Source organism: Rhinolophus sinicus, linkage group LG03 (genome assembly GCF_036562045.2).
Source record: "Rhinolophus sinicus isolate RSC01 linkage group LG03, ASM3656204v1, whole genome shotgun sequence".
Classification (NCBI taxonomy): Eukaryota; Metazoa; Chordata; class Mammalia; order Chiroptera; family Rhinolophidae; genus Rhinolophus; species Rhinolophus sinicus.
In genome coordinates, this window is record NC_133753.1 from 64653766 (window position 1) to 64670864 (window position 17099).

Consider the following 17099-nt stretch of genomic DNA (forward strand, 5'->3'; position numbering starts at 1 on the left):
ACCAGCTGTGACAAAAGCACAGGGGCAAGAAACAGCACCAGGCAGACTATTTGCAACAGGAACACAAGTTCTCAGTGGGGGTGGGGAGATGAGCCACGGGAGAGGAGGACCAAGGCAGGTCAGAGTTCTATTTGCATTGCCAAACCTTAGAGCTTATAGATGCTGGGAGCCACTGAAGGATTTAGGGGGAGCTTGGTAGTTCATTCTGGCTCAGGATTGAGGGACGTGGACTATAAGAAGGCAAGCAAGTTGTCAGGTTGTTGTGCATCCGAGAACTATTTAGACAGGTCAGCACTGAGAGTGGGTGGGTAGTGGGTGTAGGAGAGACGAGCTTCAAGAAGAGCTCTCTGCCAGAGTGACCGTGTGGGGCACACAGGGAGAGGCGGGCTCCACCCAGAACTAGTAGAGCTCTGCGCTCTGGGTACTGAGCAGCACTAAATGTGGGCAGGGGCAGGGGACAGCCAGGAATGTGGCTGGGACTCTGTACCATCTGATCCTAGGGCTCCCAAATGCTGGCCTGTGGATAGGACTGGCCTGAGAAAGCGAGGAAAACATGGGCATGTAATGAGCTCTTATAAGTCAAATGTATGCACTTTAAAGAATTATCGTTAGAAGTGTCTGCAATTAAATCAATAAGTAAGTAATATATCAGAAGAATGAAGTGAATTACCAAAAGAAATCTCTTAAAGATTCAAAAGATTCAAATGTGGTTTCATTCGGTGGGAGGGCCAGGGAAGTTCTTTTAAAGAAATAAGCCTTTTAAACTGTCATATTTTAAAACCCATGAATATAAAACAAAATTTAAAAAAATAAAAAAACCCACTGGCTTTTGTTGAGTCCTTTCTACATTTTTTAATTGCTAAAAGTGGCCTTTCTTGTATGAAATGATACAAGATAGAGGATAGCCGGCTGTTTTTTCACACACACACACCCCCCTTAATGTCCTCATTTGGCAAAACAAAACGTCGTTGAGCCCCTGTACATCTTGAAATCAGAGACCGGGACCGGGCGAAGGCCGAGCGCTGAGCGCCTGTATCCCCACGGGCAGCCGGCAGGGGTCAGGCGAGCTCCACGCAGAGCCCGCGGAGCCGCGCCCGAGCTCAAGCCCGCGAGCCTAAGGCTACGCGTCGCGCGATGCCACGTGTGTGTGGGGGGGGGGACAGAGAGAGGACCCTGAACCTACCTTTAACTGGGGGTCGCGACTAACGGCCACCTGGGTCCTGGGTCCAGGCTCCGCCAGGAGGTACGCGAACTGGGCGCCCCTCCCCAGCCCCCACGCCGCATTGACACCAGCTCTGGCTCCACCCAGCGCCTGGGCGGGGCTGGCTTGCCCGCCCCGCCGTTTGCTTGCTTGCCCTGGGCAACTCACCTTACCGGTCTCCTGGAATGCGGGCTGGTGTAACCTCGTGTCCCGCACCGAGTTGTCGCGAACATCAAGGAGCTAATATGTCAAAACGAGACTTGAGAGGGCTGTGCAGGGAAGGGATTACCAATACTAGATTACGTGGGTTTAGAATTAGGTCTCTGGGGAAGTGTCCTCCAGGCCCCAGGTCAGTTGTTTTAATAGGTTTCCTGTGCCTCAGAATCAATTACCCCTGGAGATGTGATTAGGTCTGGGGCAGATTTGGGAATCTGCATTTCTTACAGGTTGCCAAATTCTGATAAAGTGTGTACCCAGACCACACTTGGAGAACCATTTCCATAGCTTCTGTTACCATCCCATAAGGCAAGCAGTAGGAAAACAGGGATGGCAGTCAACAGGGGAGCTCCGCTGCTAGTATGACCTGCCTATAACTGGAGTGGACTTAGAGGCAGCCTCAGGAAGGAGCAGGGGTGGTAGCTGTTTTATAGTTGCACAATGCATGTAAACAACCAGAATCTCCCCCAAGAACCAAAGTGGAAGTGCCCTCTGCCCATCCATTCATGACTCAGGCTACACTTTCTTTGTTCTGTTTGGCTTTATTTCATTATTATTATTTTTAACAGGACTTTATTGGGGAACAGTGTGTACTTCCAGGATTTTTTCCAAGTCAAGGTGGTGTCCTTTCAGTCTTAGTTGTGGAGGGCGCAGCTCAGCTCCAGGTTCAGTTGCCCGTTGTTAGCTGCAGTGGGCACAGCCCACCATCATTTGCGGGAGGTGAACCGGCAACCTTGTGGTTGAGAGTACGCGCTCCAACCAACTGTGCCATCTAGGAACTCAGCGGCAGCTCAAGCTCAAGGTGCCTGTTCAATCTTAGTTGCAGGGGGTGCAGCCCACCATCCCTTGCGGGAGTCGAGCAGTAGAACCAGCAACCTTGTGGGTGAGAGTCCACTGGCCCATGTGGGAATCGAACCAGCAGCCTTCGGCGTTAGGAGCATGGAGCTCCAACCGCCTGAGCCACCTGGCCGGCCCTTGGCTTTATTTTTAAACATAGCAATTTCACATATAGCATCAGAACAGTAACTTTTTCCCCAAGTTGGTGGCAGAGCTGACTAGACAAACCATCTGATCCTGTCACATTCTGAATGTCTCCAGGCTGGTTGTTCTAGCCACACACTAAAGGCAGCAAGGCTACCATTTTAGCCACATTCACCTCCAACATAGCAGGAGGCAGGGAGGGGAAGTGAAGGGACAGTCCCACAAGCCCTGGGTCTTCTGCTCAGGTTGGAACTGTGCTGGGGTAGGTACAAGAGCACTTGCCTACAGACCAGGAGCAAAAGTCAGAAGACATACTCCTGGGCTGAGAGCCAAGAAAAACAGTTCTCTTTTTTAGGGATCTTAGATGGGGCTGGAATAACCCACACGTTCTTCTCTGTTCCACCCAGGCAGCTGTGCAGTGGAGCCCCAGGTTGGCATTCTCAGAACCCCCATCTCTCGTGATCTGAATTATACCTCGAATTCTGACCTTGGGAAAATCAAATTATCTTGACCTTTTAAAAAACATGGGGATGGTTTCCAGAAATGTATGAGTTTCCTTCTAGCTCTAAAACTCTTACCACTCTGGTCTCCCTCACTCCTTTAAAAATCCCTGGGAGATCTGAGAAAGAGGCAGCGACCTCCTCTCTCCTAAGGACTGATTCCACACCTTTGTCACCCTTCACCAGTGAGCAGACTGGAAGGCAGGGGCAGGACCTGGACCAGCCAGTCTCAAAGACATGGGGCTGGAGCCAGACAGGCGGCAGTAGCAAGTCTATTGCTTCTCCCCAAAAACAGCAGTGTAGAAGCAGATGGGTTTGCTGCATAATATGTTTAATACAAAATGGCAGCAGCCACTGTGCAGCTGTAACAAAAGTAGCCATAGGATATCCAGAGAAATGTCCACAGGCAGCCTTGGCTGGAGCCAAGTCAGACAACTCGCCAGACAACTCAGGCCTGCTGCCCATTCAGCTGTGGGCTGTCACATGGCCAAGACTAGATGATGGCGGTGGCAGAGCAGTGCCAAAGGGATCAAAGGTGCTGCCACAGAGGCCAGCATCTGAACATTCACAAGCATGCTGGCCTCTGTCCCACAGAGGACTCTGGGTGGCACAGGTGTTCTGAGATGCCTATTCCCAGAGCTATACCTCATCACGGTGAGATTTCAGCCCTACAGCATGAAGCCCTACAGGCTAGAAGGGCTGCTGCAGCGGGGTACCTGATCACAGGCTGCTGGAGGCTGATGAAAATTGGCAGAAACAAAGGTTTTGGGGTTTTCTTCCCCCTGAAAGAGGCTACCAGGTTCAAATAAATGGAGAGGGGCAACGTTTCTGGTGTACTTGAGCAGAGAACTCTCTGCCAGAGGCTTGCTTAAGAAAAAGGGGTGGCCACCTGCCTGCCCTAAGGTGACCCATCTGGGAAGTAGAGGGAGTCAGGGTTGGAAGTCAGAGAGCAAGAGCATAGAGTCCCCAAAACCCATCCCAACCAGCTCCAGAAAAGCCACTGTGCTTCCTGCCAAGTCCATTTTAACCCACTGAATGCTCTTCCTGGGCTGGCGGGCTGGCTGGTGTGGCTCTGAGGCCCACAGTGGTTTGGTAGCTGTTATGGAGAACTCAACCTCATACAGAGGCCAGATGACTAGTTCAAGAAGGGCAGCCGAGCAGCAGGGCCTGCCTCGGGCAAGGCAGTAGAGTTGTGACACCTCTACTTCCAAAGGCCTCTAGGTGTTGGGAGGAGAGGTGAGAGGTCTTGGAGTTAGTGGAAGTCTGCGTTGAAGGCTCTGCCGATGACCAGCCGCCTTACCTCACTGGTCCCAGCCCCAATTTCATATAGCTTGGCATCTCGCAGAAAGCGGCCCATGGGAAAGTCATTGATGTAGCCATTGCCACCTGCAGCCGGGGTTTAGGGAGAGAAGAAATGACAACAGGAAAAATGATAGGCAGTTGGCAAAACAAGGGAAGCAACAGAAGGCCAAGAATATATAAACAGGCCAGAGGAGGAGAGACGGATTAAACAGAAACAGCAAAAGATGGCTAGAAGGAGCGGTGTAGGGAACACCTAGTTGGGAGGTGGGTGGACAGGGGCTTGAAGGCCATCTAGAGTGTGGAAGATAGCAGGCAGGAAGAGGGGCGACCACTGGCAGACATGGAGAAGCGAGACAAGGAGATACTGCATAGCACTTACTGGTGCCAGGCCCAGAGAGGGAAAGTAATTTGCACAAGTCACAAAGCCTGTCAGTGGCAGAGCCAGGATTCAAACCTAGGCCATCTGGCTTGAGTCTGTGCTCTTAACTACTGTGCAGCATTGAAACAAGACTGTCCCACCTCTGAGGCATCTCTCTCTGCCCACTTCCCAGTGTCCACCGGACGAGGCGGAACTTGGCGAGAGAGGATGAGAGGAGGGCATTGCTGAAAGTAGTGGAAACTTAATGGCCTCTGTAAGTTGTATTCTCATTTACTTTTCCTTGTCCTCCTAGTAACTAGGAGCCTAATGGCATCAGCTCTACTGCAGCTAGCTGAAGCTCAGAGTGAGGGGTGAGGAGGAAACCTCCTTCCAGAGGCAGCCACAGACTCTGGGAGCAAGGCGCAGTCCTGGGGTGGGGGGTGGGGAGCCACTCACCAAGACACTGAATGCCGTCCAGGGCCACCTGTGTGGCACACTCTGCTGCGTAAAGAATCACACCCGCGCAGTCCTGTGGGAGGAAAGCCCTGGTCAGCAGGGCTCTGCAAAGGCCATGCAGACAGCAAGTCCCAGCAGCTGGCCCACTGCCTTCTCCGGGACTGGCCCTTACCTTGGTAATGCAGTGGCCCTCATCACAGGCCTTGGCGACATTGTAGACGTACTGCCGACTTGCCATGAGGCGGGTGTACATGTCAGCCATTTTCCCCTGCATCAGCTGGGCACAAAGGGAGGTCACAAGTCAACATGCTAGAGCCACATGCCTCTCAGAAACTCTCCCTAGTTACCAAAAGTAGGTCAACAGTAGCAACCTGACAGCCAGGAATGGGGACATCAGGGCACAGAGAGGAGATGGGACTTGCCTAGGATCACGGAGATAGATGGTAGCGGGTGTGGAAATGCAGCTGGAGGGTTGCCGCTGCACCCTGAACGGCCCTCCACCCACCACCACCCTCATCAATGTCCTGCAGTGTCTTCAGACCAGAAAGTGTGACTAAAAATGCCACTCCCTTTCCCCCAGGCCTCCCCGCAACCTGCACGCTTCATCCTTTACTCTTATTGCCTAGTTCATTCATCTCAAATAGGAAGTGAGCTGACATGTGATGAGCTTCCTGACAACTTTCAAAGCCAGGTAACATGCCGAGGAAGCTTGTCTGACAAGCATTCGAACACATTTTGCTGGGGAAGGATAGTAAATGGCACGTGTACACTGCAGCAAAGCATTCCACTCACCTGGAAGTGGCCGATCTTCTGGCCAAAGGCTTCCCTCACGTGAAGATAGGGAATGGTGTGGTCGAGGACGGCCTGCATGATCCTGTGGGAAGGAGAAAGACCCGGGGGCAGTGCCTCACTATTCCTCCACTGCCAGTTGGGGTAGCAAAATACCAGTGTGGGAAGCCCTGAGGGGACAGCTCAGTGAGACAAGGAGCTGGAGTTCTAGGGAGGAGAAATGGAGCGTGAGGACATTTGTCACCCCTGCTTAGTCGCTGCACTGATTGTCCAGGATTTGTGCCCCTTCCCCTGAGATCAGACAGAATGGCAGGACCCCTGCATAGAGGGGCCTCAGAGCCCGGGCGTCCTGTTTCACAACACAAGTAACAGAGTATTGCTCCTCAGGCCTTTTCTCTATTACCTAATGATCTTTCCCTTCAATGTGAAATTACACATTTAGGAGGAGGTTTTCTTCCTTCAAGAGAGAAGGCGCCTCTGCCAGGAGGCAGCCCTCCTTGGCTCACAAGGGGATGGCTGCAGCTGCTGTTTGTGAGGGTACCACTTGCCAAGGAGTCCAAAAGCTCAGCTCATACTCACCCAAGGGGCCCACCAGCCAGTACCAGCCGCTCCAGGTCCAGCCCACTCATTAGCACGTAGACGCCCTTACCTTGATGGCCCAAGATGTTGTCAGCTGCCGGGAGAAATGCTGGTCAGAGGGAAGAGGGCTATCTACAGACTCTCTTTTATAAAAGCTACTAGGTTTGGTACCATGGCTCCCACACGAGGCACAAAAATATGTCACCTGACCTTCAACTAGGGTTCCAGTGAGAGAAAAGGATGGAGTTTACCACGTCCAACCAGAAGTGGAGCTTGCTAGATGGACACCCCCACTCCGTAAGACCAGACACAAAGGCCCGATCCTTAGATCCTCCCCTTTTCTTCCTTCACTGCCTTGGATGGGAAAGAAGAAAAGCTAATGTGGTCTAGAAGTCATCCAACCCCTTCCTAGTTCTTTTTACATCTGTGTGCATAATTACTTTTTTCTCCAGGTTGATTCTGCTCTGGTCCAGTATCACCCACCCCCTCCCCTCCAAGGGTGGTCCATGAAAGAATCTTCGTCTAAGAGACGAGCTATTCAGCCCTAGTGACAAACTGCTGAGCGCCTCTCCACCCCAGAAGCCAGGACCCCGGATGGCCTTGGAGTTTTTTGTGCTGACAAAGAAGGGTCTGTACTGGTTTTTTAGTATCATCAGTGAATACCTCACACACGCTGTCCAGGGAACCGTACAAACAAGGATGTCTGAAGGACATTAGTGGGCAAGGGCAGATCTTACCTTTCTACTCCAGAGACTGGAATCCAATCCATACTGCAGCCACAGTCAGGCACACAGGAAAAATAGCTGCCCAACAGGCCCCCAGCCCCACACGTATGGGCCAGTGGGAAGGACAGCAGTGGCAGGCCCACTGTCTAGCCGTTAAGTCATTGATAAGCTAACAGTGGGGAGCCTCTGTAACCCAAAGATGGGCTTTCTCAGCTTATGAAGGGGTCAGGACAGGGGCTCATCCTTTCTCAAAGACTCACCAGGAACCTTGCAGTCTTCAAAGATTAGCTCACAGGTGTTAGAGCCCCTCATCCCCAGCTTGTCCAGCTTCTTGGAGGTGCTGAACCCAGGCATACTCTTTACAGAAACAGAAAGTGACCTTGATTACAGACCTGGCCCCAAGGGGGCCTAGTAAAGGGAAGACCCCTGAGCAACGCCCACCTTCGCATCGAGTTCCTCTACTCGCACGACAGGCCAGCATCCTACTCCCTGAGCCCCGACCCTGTGCACAACTGCTCCACTCCTGGAAGCTCCAGCCCTAACACCCCACCCTAACCCCAGCCTCCTCTGCTGCTAGCCTGCGTTCTCACGGGAGCAGTTCTCCCAAACACCCGATCTCTGGGGTCCTCCTGACCCTTCTTGGCTTTCTTTCCTCAGGGAAATCACTTCCAAGACACTCTCATCAGCCCATTCAATTCCTTTGCCCCCTTGTTCTTCTGTCATCTGTACCTAATTGAGTCTCATCCAGAATCCATTCAACTACCTGTGTGCTTTGACCTGGACTAATTAGAGGCAGTGTGCATTGTCAAGTGCCCAGCTGAGTGCACGTGTTGCTCCCCTCACCTCCTGGCTGATGAGAGTGGCGCCACACGATCTTGAGATTTCTGATCTTAGCCAGGCCCTTTGGGCTACTCACTTCTCATGTCCTCCAATTGTAGTCAGCTCCTCTCCCCGTCTCCCTAGGGAGGGTACTGCAAACCTCTACGACGCTCTACCAACTCCCCCACCCCACGGTCCCCAGCCCTGCAATGCCTGGCCTCCCACCTCAAGGTCATCAGGCAGAGGTTCCTCCCTCATCACCTGTATCCAGCCTTATCTCTTCTCCCTCAACTCTCCATTGTGTTTTGCTCACTTACTCCCACACATCACAAGTTTTCCCTCTCCTATTTTCCTTTCTCTTTACCAAAAATTTGCTCAGTTCTCGCTCATTCTTAAAAACAAACTCAAACTCCCAATTTTTTATTCTAACTCCTGCTCTATCTCCCTCTTGATTTTATTGTCAAGATTCGGAAGGTGCGGTCTTTATTCAGTCTCCACTCCCAGCTTAGTCTCCCATCGCTGCTCTCAGCAGCCCCCCCCCCCCCATGACATCCGATTGTCAAGTCCAGTTATCTCCTTTCAGTCCTCATCTTCTTGGCCCCCTTTGTGTGGCCGGCTCCACCAATCTCAGACTTGACCCATCCTCCCTGGACTCCACTTTTTGGCCACACTCCTTTAAGCCTGCTCTTGCCTCACACCCACCGCAGGGAGCCTTAGCAGAGCACACAATGACCGTGTTTGCGATCACGGTTGAAGGGATCTATCTTTGACACCGCTGTCAGGAGACAAAAAGTTCCTGCCGTGCAATCCCCTCTACTCACCTTCTCCACGATGAAGGCCGTGATGCCACGAGAAGCTGGCACAGCACCCAGATCTGTCTTGGCATAGACAACAAGGACGTCAGCATCAGGGCCATTGGTGATCCAGAACTTGTTGCCATTCAGGACATAGTGATCTCCTGAGAACAGGAATTTGGCTACTTACTCCGTCTGTGTTGGCTCATCTCAGCCAGTTGTCCACAGACCTGCTGCTAAGCAGAAAGCTGCCCAGCTGGGAAACAGTTCTGGAAACCCAGCAGAGGTGGCCACCCAGTGATTGCTTCCTTAGCCTGAGAAAGTCCGTCCCTCTGCCCGTTTCAGCTTCCAAGTCAAGAGAGGACTCACCTTTCTTTTCTGCTTTTAGTTTCATGGAGACGACGTCAGAGCCAGCATTGGGCTCACTCATGGCCAGGGCTCCGATGTACTCACCGCTGATTAGCTGTAAGGAAAACCCCAAAGGGTCTGGTTATGACTTCAGAAGTACCTAGAGGAGCTCACAGATACTTCTTGCCTGTTCATATGACACCCCTTCAAATTTCCCTCCAGACCAGGGTATTGGTAAAGTGCTATAAGAGAAGCCCAGTATCTACAAGGCTGAAAAATCTCCTTTTCCCATTCCCTTTGCAAGCAAAGCAAGTTCTAGTCTTCCATGATTTTTTGCCTTTTGTGGAACTCGTGAAATATTTCTTTGCTTTTTAAATTGACCTTTGTGTTCAGTTGCTTCACCTCAAAAATAGAGGAAACCACTCTGACCTCACCTGATACAGAAACATAATTAGATAGGTAAGAAAAACTAGGGAGCGTCTATTCCACCATTTCATTACAAGGTATCGTTATTTAGCTAATTTGCCATTCTACCTGCATCAATAGGCTGCATAGAAAGAAACCAGTAATACAGTTTTCAGTACGTTATATCTTTTTAAAAATTATTTTTATTAGTTTCAGGTGTATAAAACAACATAATGATTAGATATTGACACACCTCACAAATAACCCCAACAAGCCTACCCATCTGACACTGTACGTAGTTATTACAATACCACTGACCATATTTCCTATGCTGTACTTTACATCCTATGAATATATATATATATATAAATTATAGTTGACCTTCAGTACATTATTTCTAATTAGACCAAGTCAAAAATTTCTCAGGGCCAGCCCGGTGCCTCAGGCAGTTAGAGCTCCGTGCTCCTAACTCTGAAGGCTGCAGGTTTGATTCCCACATGGGCCAGTGGGCTCTCAACCACAAGGTTGCCAGTTCAATTCCTCGAGTCCCACAGGGATGGTGGGCAGCGCCCCCTGCAACTAAGATTAAACATGGCACCTTGAGCTGAGCTGCCGCTGAGCTCCTGGATGGCTCAGTTGGTTGGAACGCGTCCTCTCAACCACAAGGTTGCCAGTTCAACTCCCACAAGGGATGGTGGGCTGCGCCCCCTGCAACTAGCAACAGCAACTGGACCTGGAGTTGAGCTGCGCCCTCCACAACTAAGACTGAAAGGACAACAACTTGAAGCTGAACGGCACCCTCCACAACTAAGATGGAAAGGACAACAACTTGACTTGGGGAAAAAAAAAAAAAAAAGTCCTGGAAGTACACACTGTTCCCCAATAAAGTCCTGTTCCCCTTCCCCAGTAAAATCTTAAAAAGAAAAAAAAAATTTCATCTTAATGCAGGTTAAGATAAAATAAACAAACAAAATACTTGGCACTGGATTTAATGGAGAGCCCTAAATATTTTTCTCAAGATGGAAATAGCTTTATTGTTTTTCTTTTCCTGATTTATTGATAAAATTAAAGACTTCATTGAATGTGAAAAGTAATAGGACAGCTGTCTTAGAGAGTTGTCTGATAGTTAATAATCTTTAAATAGTGAAAAATATTATTTTTATATTATACTGATATGAAGCACAGGCTAATTCCAGTGGGAGGTGATTTGCTTTTCTCTTGCACGATCTATAAAAATGCTTAGTAAGAAAATGCCAAATACAAATAAGATTTCAAGATATTAAAATAGACTGTTTTGGAAAATAAACACTTTAGCAGGACTCAGCTACCTGAAAAAAGTGACATGATAATAAAAATGCTGTTTTATTACTAGTCATTCCCGTAGTCTTAAAGAACCCCCCATACCAGCTAGCGATGTGCCCTTGAGCAAGGAATTTAACATCTCTATCTTCAGTATTCCTATGTTTATCCTAAAAATGGGAACTACACTAGCAATGCCGCAGGTTTTTGTTCAAATAATAAACATTTGTAAAGCCCCTAGCAACTGTCCCAGGAACAGTAAGTGCAGAATGCCATCTTTCAAGGCTCCTTTCAGCTGGTGAACCTTCTCCATGGCTTTCCCTGTCTTCTCAGACAGATTTTCTTCATTTGTATTCATATAGCACTTTTTGGACCTCTGATTCAGTATGCCATATTACGATTACTCATTTCTATCCCCCCTTCCTGATCATCTGTGAGTTCTTTGAGGGCAAGGATAGTATGGTTAATTACTTTCTGTATCTCTGGCATGAAGCAAGGTCCTGGTGTAACTAAGTGATCAGCAAGTATTATTGCATTGAATTTTTAATGGTTGTCATCACACTAGATCCAAAAGGACACTTATAATGTTAGTTTTCTGTTTCTTAAAGTGCTTTCTGAAAATGGTGTCCAGTGAGCAACTCAGGAGGTCTGGCCCTATTTTTAAGGGTTTTGACTGAAGTATTTGAAAGCAACGCCCTGACCCCTTCCTAAAGTAACCATATCTGGCTCGGGCAGCATGCTACAGAAGACAAGTGTGACCTGCCCTCGCCAGTGGCGAAGGGTGCCTTGCCGTCAGTGGTTGCACAGTGACATCAGGGTATATCTCTCCATTCCCATTTCCTCACCTTGGGGAGGTACTTCTCCTTCTGGGCCTCATTTCCATTGCGCACAATTTGGTTGATGCAGAGATTGGAGTGGGCACCATAACTGAGTCCCACCGCTGCAGAAACTCGGGATATCTCCTCCATCACCAGCACGTGTTCCAGGTAGCCCAGGCCAGAGCCGCCATACTGGACTGGGAGTGGAAGTTGTAATGGGGAGTGGAAAAGGCAGTCCACATTAAACCAGGACATTGATAGGAACCTTACATTTATTGACAGCAGAGAAACACCCTGGTCGCCCCTATTCCAAGTTGCCCCAGCAAAGTCAACAGGTCGATGCCATGGGCTCTGTTTACGAATATGCAGAACTGGTTTTGTCTGCTGCCTCTGTCAGCGGAAGTGTGGTTCACTCCAGTCACTGCAACTCCTGCTTTATCCCAGAGAGACCTCTTAATGAAGACAAGAGAACCTGAGTATCCACTATTTGGAAGTGCAGAGGCAGATGAATAAATGAAGAAGAGGACCTGGAGTTTAACCAAGAAACACAAAGAGGGAGGATCAAAGCACTAAGAATACATACAAAGCAAAGGACATGTGTGTGTAAAAGGCCTGAGGAAGGTGAGATTTTCATAGCATAAGTTTGGACCTCAAGAAGCACGATTATCAAACCAACATGTTGTACACCTTAAACGTACACATTGTTATATATCAATATACCTCAATGAAAAAAGTTAAAAAAAAAAAAAAAAGACAAGATTAGTAACAGAGGACAGGAGAGCCACAGCCTGAGAGAAAAAATCCAGTGGGCAGTGCAACAGAGGGCAGAAAAAATGCTGGTAGGGAATTTCAGAACTGCTCATAAAAACTGCTTTTTCCTTAGTAGCAGATTTAAAATCAACGTGGCTGGGTCATCTGGTACCAACCCCCTGGCCTGCTATTTGGGTAGACCCTGGTGAGACCGTCTGCACACATGTTCACTCTGACCAAGAAGTCAGACTTATCCAAGGCCCTAGGGGAAGGTTGACCCGACCTCTGCAATTCCAGGAAGGAAAGCCCAAAGGTGAGTGACACTGGAAAAAGCCACCAGGACAACCATGTGGAAACCAGAACTCATATCTGGCTTTCTTTTTGAGGTTCCCCCTTGAAAGGGTTTTCATCTGACTTCTAACTGCCTCTCTTTTCCATTAAATACCATCTGATTCAGAAGCATACGCTCTATGAGGGTTCATAAACCCCTAAGACACAGTGGAAGAAGGAGCCTTGTTTGGGAGTTCCCACTGGCCTTCCCCTACCATTTTTCCATTAAGGTGGTCTAAATTTTAAGTGGTTTCATTTTATCATTAGTCATGATATAACGTTCTGTGATAAGCTCAAATCCCAGAACTGTCTCCGAAGTGGTGAGGGGAAGATGTAAGAAGTGTATTGTATTTAGCTCTATTCCAATGCCCAATGAATACAGGCCGAAGCAGGGTGTTCCATCCAGGATTTGGCTGGTGAGGCCACTGGCTCATCTATTTACTGGCACTGCAAGCTAGGCTGGGCCTCTCCTTCAGAGGCCAACATTTAAACCAGAGCCCACCAGCTTCCTGCCCTTTATCCCTGGAAATAGGTGGTAAGACCCACAGGGGATTTAGGGCAGGCCCAGGGAGAGCCTATTAAACACATCATCTGGCCACCTTATGTGGAGGCTCAGACAGGCACCCCTCTCCTTCACACCACCATCTGCTCCCAAACGAGCTCCAGGGCCAAGCTATGGGCAGAGGACACGGGTAGTCTCCATAGGGACACACCTGTCTTGAGTAGTCCTGCCTGGATGCTACTGGTAGGGCAGAGCTTAGGGATTAAGGGAGACAGTAAGACTGAGGTACTAAGACAGCTCCAGGATCACCTGGGGGAGCGATTAAGCATGCTGAGTTCAAGAGTCTGAATGATCCTGATCCAAGTGGACCACAAAAGCCTACTCTCTGCCTTATCAGTGTCACTGCCTAAAGAAATAGAAGGCTGTATTCTGGGCTGACAGTCCATGGGTGCTTTCTCAGATCCAAGAGGGAGGAAGTGCTGGGTTTCTTTGAGCATAATCTTTCCCCTCCTGTCTTGCTTCTTTTGGGACCGGTGTTAAAGGGCCTTCGAGAAAAGTTCTCTCTAGGGCAAGAAACTATACTCACCAGGAGCTGTGATGCCTAGAACTCCCAGATTCCCCAGCTGCTTCCAAAACTCCTGCCAACAGAATGAAGTGAGCACAGTGAGTTGTGAGAAGGCAGCCCGTCACAGGTGCCTGGACACCTGGAACAGGAAATCCAAATGCTTCACAGAAACGGGCTGCATACTTAGGGAGGTTTCATTTACCGGAAGACTGGGAGCCCTTCCAGGTAGCTGTGCAACTCCCAGACCTGCCCCACCTAGCTCCTCGACTGCCCCCCTGTCCCTCCAGTGTGGGCCTCAGAACTCACTCGAAGGTCCTTGAATTCATTGATGCGATCAATCTCCTGGGCTTGGGAGGCTAAGTGCTCCTGAAGGAACTTAGACATGGTCTGACGAAGCTAGAGGGAAAGGTGGACAGATTGAAATAGTACATTATTGCCACTGAGGACAGCATCTCCACCACTGAGGATACATTCAGGGAAACAGTCCACAAGTAACTTCACCAAACAGCATCCGACAGAAACTTAGAGGACCACTAGTTTATGCTTCCTTGGAGATGATTTTCACCCCTTTTTCTTGAGGTCCTCAGACTAGACAGCTTGAAGATTATTTTTTAAATACCAGTCCCCTACATAAAATCATTCCGTAGCTTTCCACTGAACTTACTATTACTAGAAGGCCCTGCATGAGCTGACCCTTCCAGCCTTCCCCAGTACTGTCCCCTGCCCCCACTTACTGTGCTCCAGCCCCAACCCCTTCTGTTCCAGGTGCATTACAGGTTCTTTTCTAAACGTTGGCTAAAAGAGATTAGAAACTCCTCTTGACAGGAAAGTTTGAGGAGTAGGATGGAACCCTTTCTGTTCAAGGTGATTTTAAAGCTCTGTCGGCTGACTGTAAACCCAGGTGGTCTTTGGAGTTCCGGGAGGCGTAGGCACAGGAGAATCCTGTTTCCCGGGAAATCTGTCCAAGTGAACAGTCTCCTTCTCCTGAAAGGGCTCTAGTTCGGCTCCACTTGTAATAGCATGTTTCATGTATTTTGTTCAACTTCTTGCTCTAACTCAGTGGGGTCAAATTACACTGTGCATTTCAAAACCCCGGACGTGTGTATTCGAAAAAGATTTCTTGGGGACGATAATTAACCAGGTTTGAGAACCACAGCCTTAGATAGTGTTCAGGTGAAAGGGGACTTCAGACAGATTGAGGGCCCTTTTGCCACATAGAGGTGACTCCTATCTTTCACTCCTCATTTAACTCCGGCAGCCGGGCACACGCCACGGCTGGGTGGGCGCTGGGCAGAAGAGCGCCGAGGCGACCACGAAGCAGGACGGTGGGGCCGGGCCAGGAGGCGTTGGGGTCGGAAGGGGGTCGAGCTCCCTACCTGCTTCTGCTCCGAGCTTAGCCCGTTGATCGCATCATCCACGGGCAACAGAGAGTGGGCCCGCTGGGAAACGAGGCCTGCGAGCGGCGACAGCGATGCCCGAAGCCTCCAGCTTGCAACGCGCCGTCCCAGGAACCAAGCCGTAGTCGCCATCTCTGCGTTGCAACGGAGCGGGAGCCGCAGCTGCGAGGAGCTAGCTCTCTGGGCTCCACCAATCCCGGGCTTCGCTGCCCACGACCGTCTGCGAGGGTGGGTCTCCAGCAGCCTATCACCCCTCAGCAGCCCGCGGAAGGCCGCGCTGCCCTTGGCCAAGACGCGAGCCAATCAGTGGTGACCTCTGCCGGCTGACATCGCTTGGGCGGCTGTGCCTGCCGGGGCTCGGAACCTGCTGGCACAAACGCTAGGTTAGGTCTTTAAGTCGAATAACCAGAAAAGTGCCCTGTTCTTTGAATCGAGGATATAGTATCTTCCCTGCGTTGTAATAGCAGTCCCTAAATGCAGACGTCTATCTCTGTGGGAAATCACGTGTTAAAACAGCAAACGGAAAACTCCCCAAATGCCCAGTGTTTGGGAATAAATTGTTAAGGCAAATCTGGGATAACTCAGACTGGGAAAGTAGGCTCGCTCTAGTGAGCACACGGATTATAACTCAGTAAAATTTGCTTTATTATGTAAGAGGGTTTGTTGAGTTTTGATTCGAGTTTTATGCAAAAGGGGCTGCTGTCTTCCAAATTATTTAATTACAATAATAACAGGACTTTTTTTTTTTTTTTTTTAAACGGGGGTGGTGCGGGTTGGCGTGGGAGACGGAGAAAGGAAGAGTGGTGTGTGATGGAATTAGGCTGATGGAATGCAGCCGCCATCCCCTTACCCCCGTCACTATTTTTCTCCTTCTCTGTGGTGGGCCAATGCCCTTGAGCAGTTCATCTCAGGTAGTTCAGTGCCCTAAACCCAACGACTAAGCCTAAGCATAGCAGTCCCAGTACCTAACTGGGAGTTTGGATAAGTTTCTTGGGTCTTTTCTGTCTCTATTATCTACAAAATGAAAACAATACCACCCACTGCAAGGCTGTTAGGAATAAAGGAGATTGCTTTTTTTCCCCATTCTTTTTTCTTCTTCTAAGAATTTCTGTTTTTTGTTTGTTTTTAAGATTTTATTGGGGAAGGGAAACAGGACTTTACTGGGGAACAGTGTGGACTTTTTCCAAGTCATTATCCTTTCAATCTTAGTTGTGGAGAGCACAGCTCAGGTGCAGTTGCCAGTTGTTAGTTGCAGGGGGCACAGTCCACCATCCCTTGCAGGAGTCGAGGCAACCTTGTGGTTGAGAGCCCACTGGCCCCTGTGGGAATCGAACCGGCAGCCTTCGGAATTAAGATCATGGAGCTCTAACCGCCTGAGCCACCGGGCCGGCCCAGTATTGGCTTTTGTTATTTAACTTCTGTATCACCTACATATTTTGCTTTACTAAATAGACTGCAAGCATCTTTGAAGTTAAGAATGTCATGCTCCCTTAAAGTTTCCTACAGCATCTAGTAAAGTGGAAGGTGCAGATCACTATTTGCTGAGTTTATGTATGACTTTTTTCAGGCTCCAGATCAGAGTAAGCACCCAGAACACTGCCACATGTATAAAAGGCAGATGGAACAGCAGAGGTCAGAGAGAATAAAAGGCAAGAGTGCACAAATGCTGACTGGTGGTGCAGAGTACAACTGGGTGGCAAAAGCCTTGGTGAGACCAGGCCATAGAGAACAGGGATTCTTCACTGGGAGAAATAACAATATTGAAACAATTACATTCCTAGGAGTTAACTAGGGAGGCATGACAAGGAGGTGAGGACCCCACAACGGAGTTTCCTACCCTCTCCTTCCAAGAAAGAAGTAGAACATTTTGGGGGGCTAGAAATGGCAATTAAAAACTCATTTAGGGAAGCGCCCTTCTAGTTGCTAGATGGGATGCTGCCTGATTCATGAATCGCTTAAAGCCAA

The 17099-nt window shown here is 49.3% G+C and overlaps 1 protein-coding gene across 1 annotated transcript; it reads right to left on the minus strand.

Annotated features, from left to right (window-relative positions):
- Nucleotides 1-1939: 1939 nt before the first annotated feature.
- IVD (isovaleryl-CoA dehydrogenase) lies at nt 1940-15327 on the minus strand. The gene is made up of 12 exons (XM_019725490.2): nt 15114-15327; nt 14044-14133; nt 13759-13810; nt 11618-11787; nt 9090-9183; nt 8748-8884; nt 7368-7464; nt 6383-6476; nt 5807-5888; nt 5187-5291; nt 5015-5087; nt 1940-4284 (listed from the first exon to the last, which is right to left on the minus strand). Exons 1-12 carry the CDS (start codon nt 15264-15266, stop codon nt 4151-4153), a joined length of 1281 nt encoding a protein of 426 aa, XP_019581049.2. The 5' UTR covers nt 15267-15327; the 3' UTR covers nt 1940-4150.
- Nucleotides 15328-17099: the final 1772 nt, after the last annotated feature.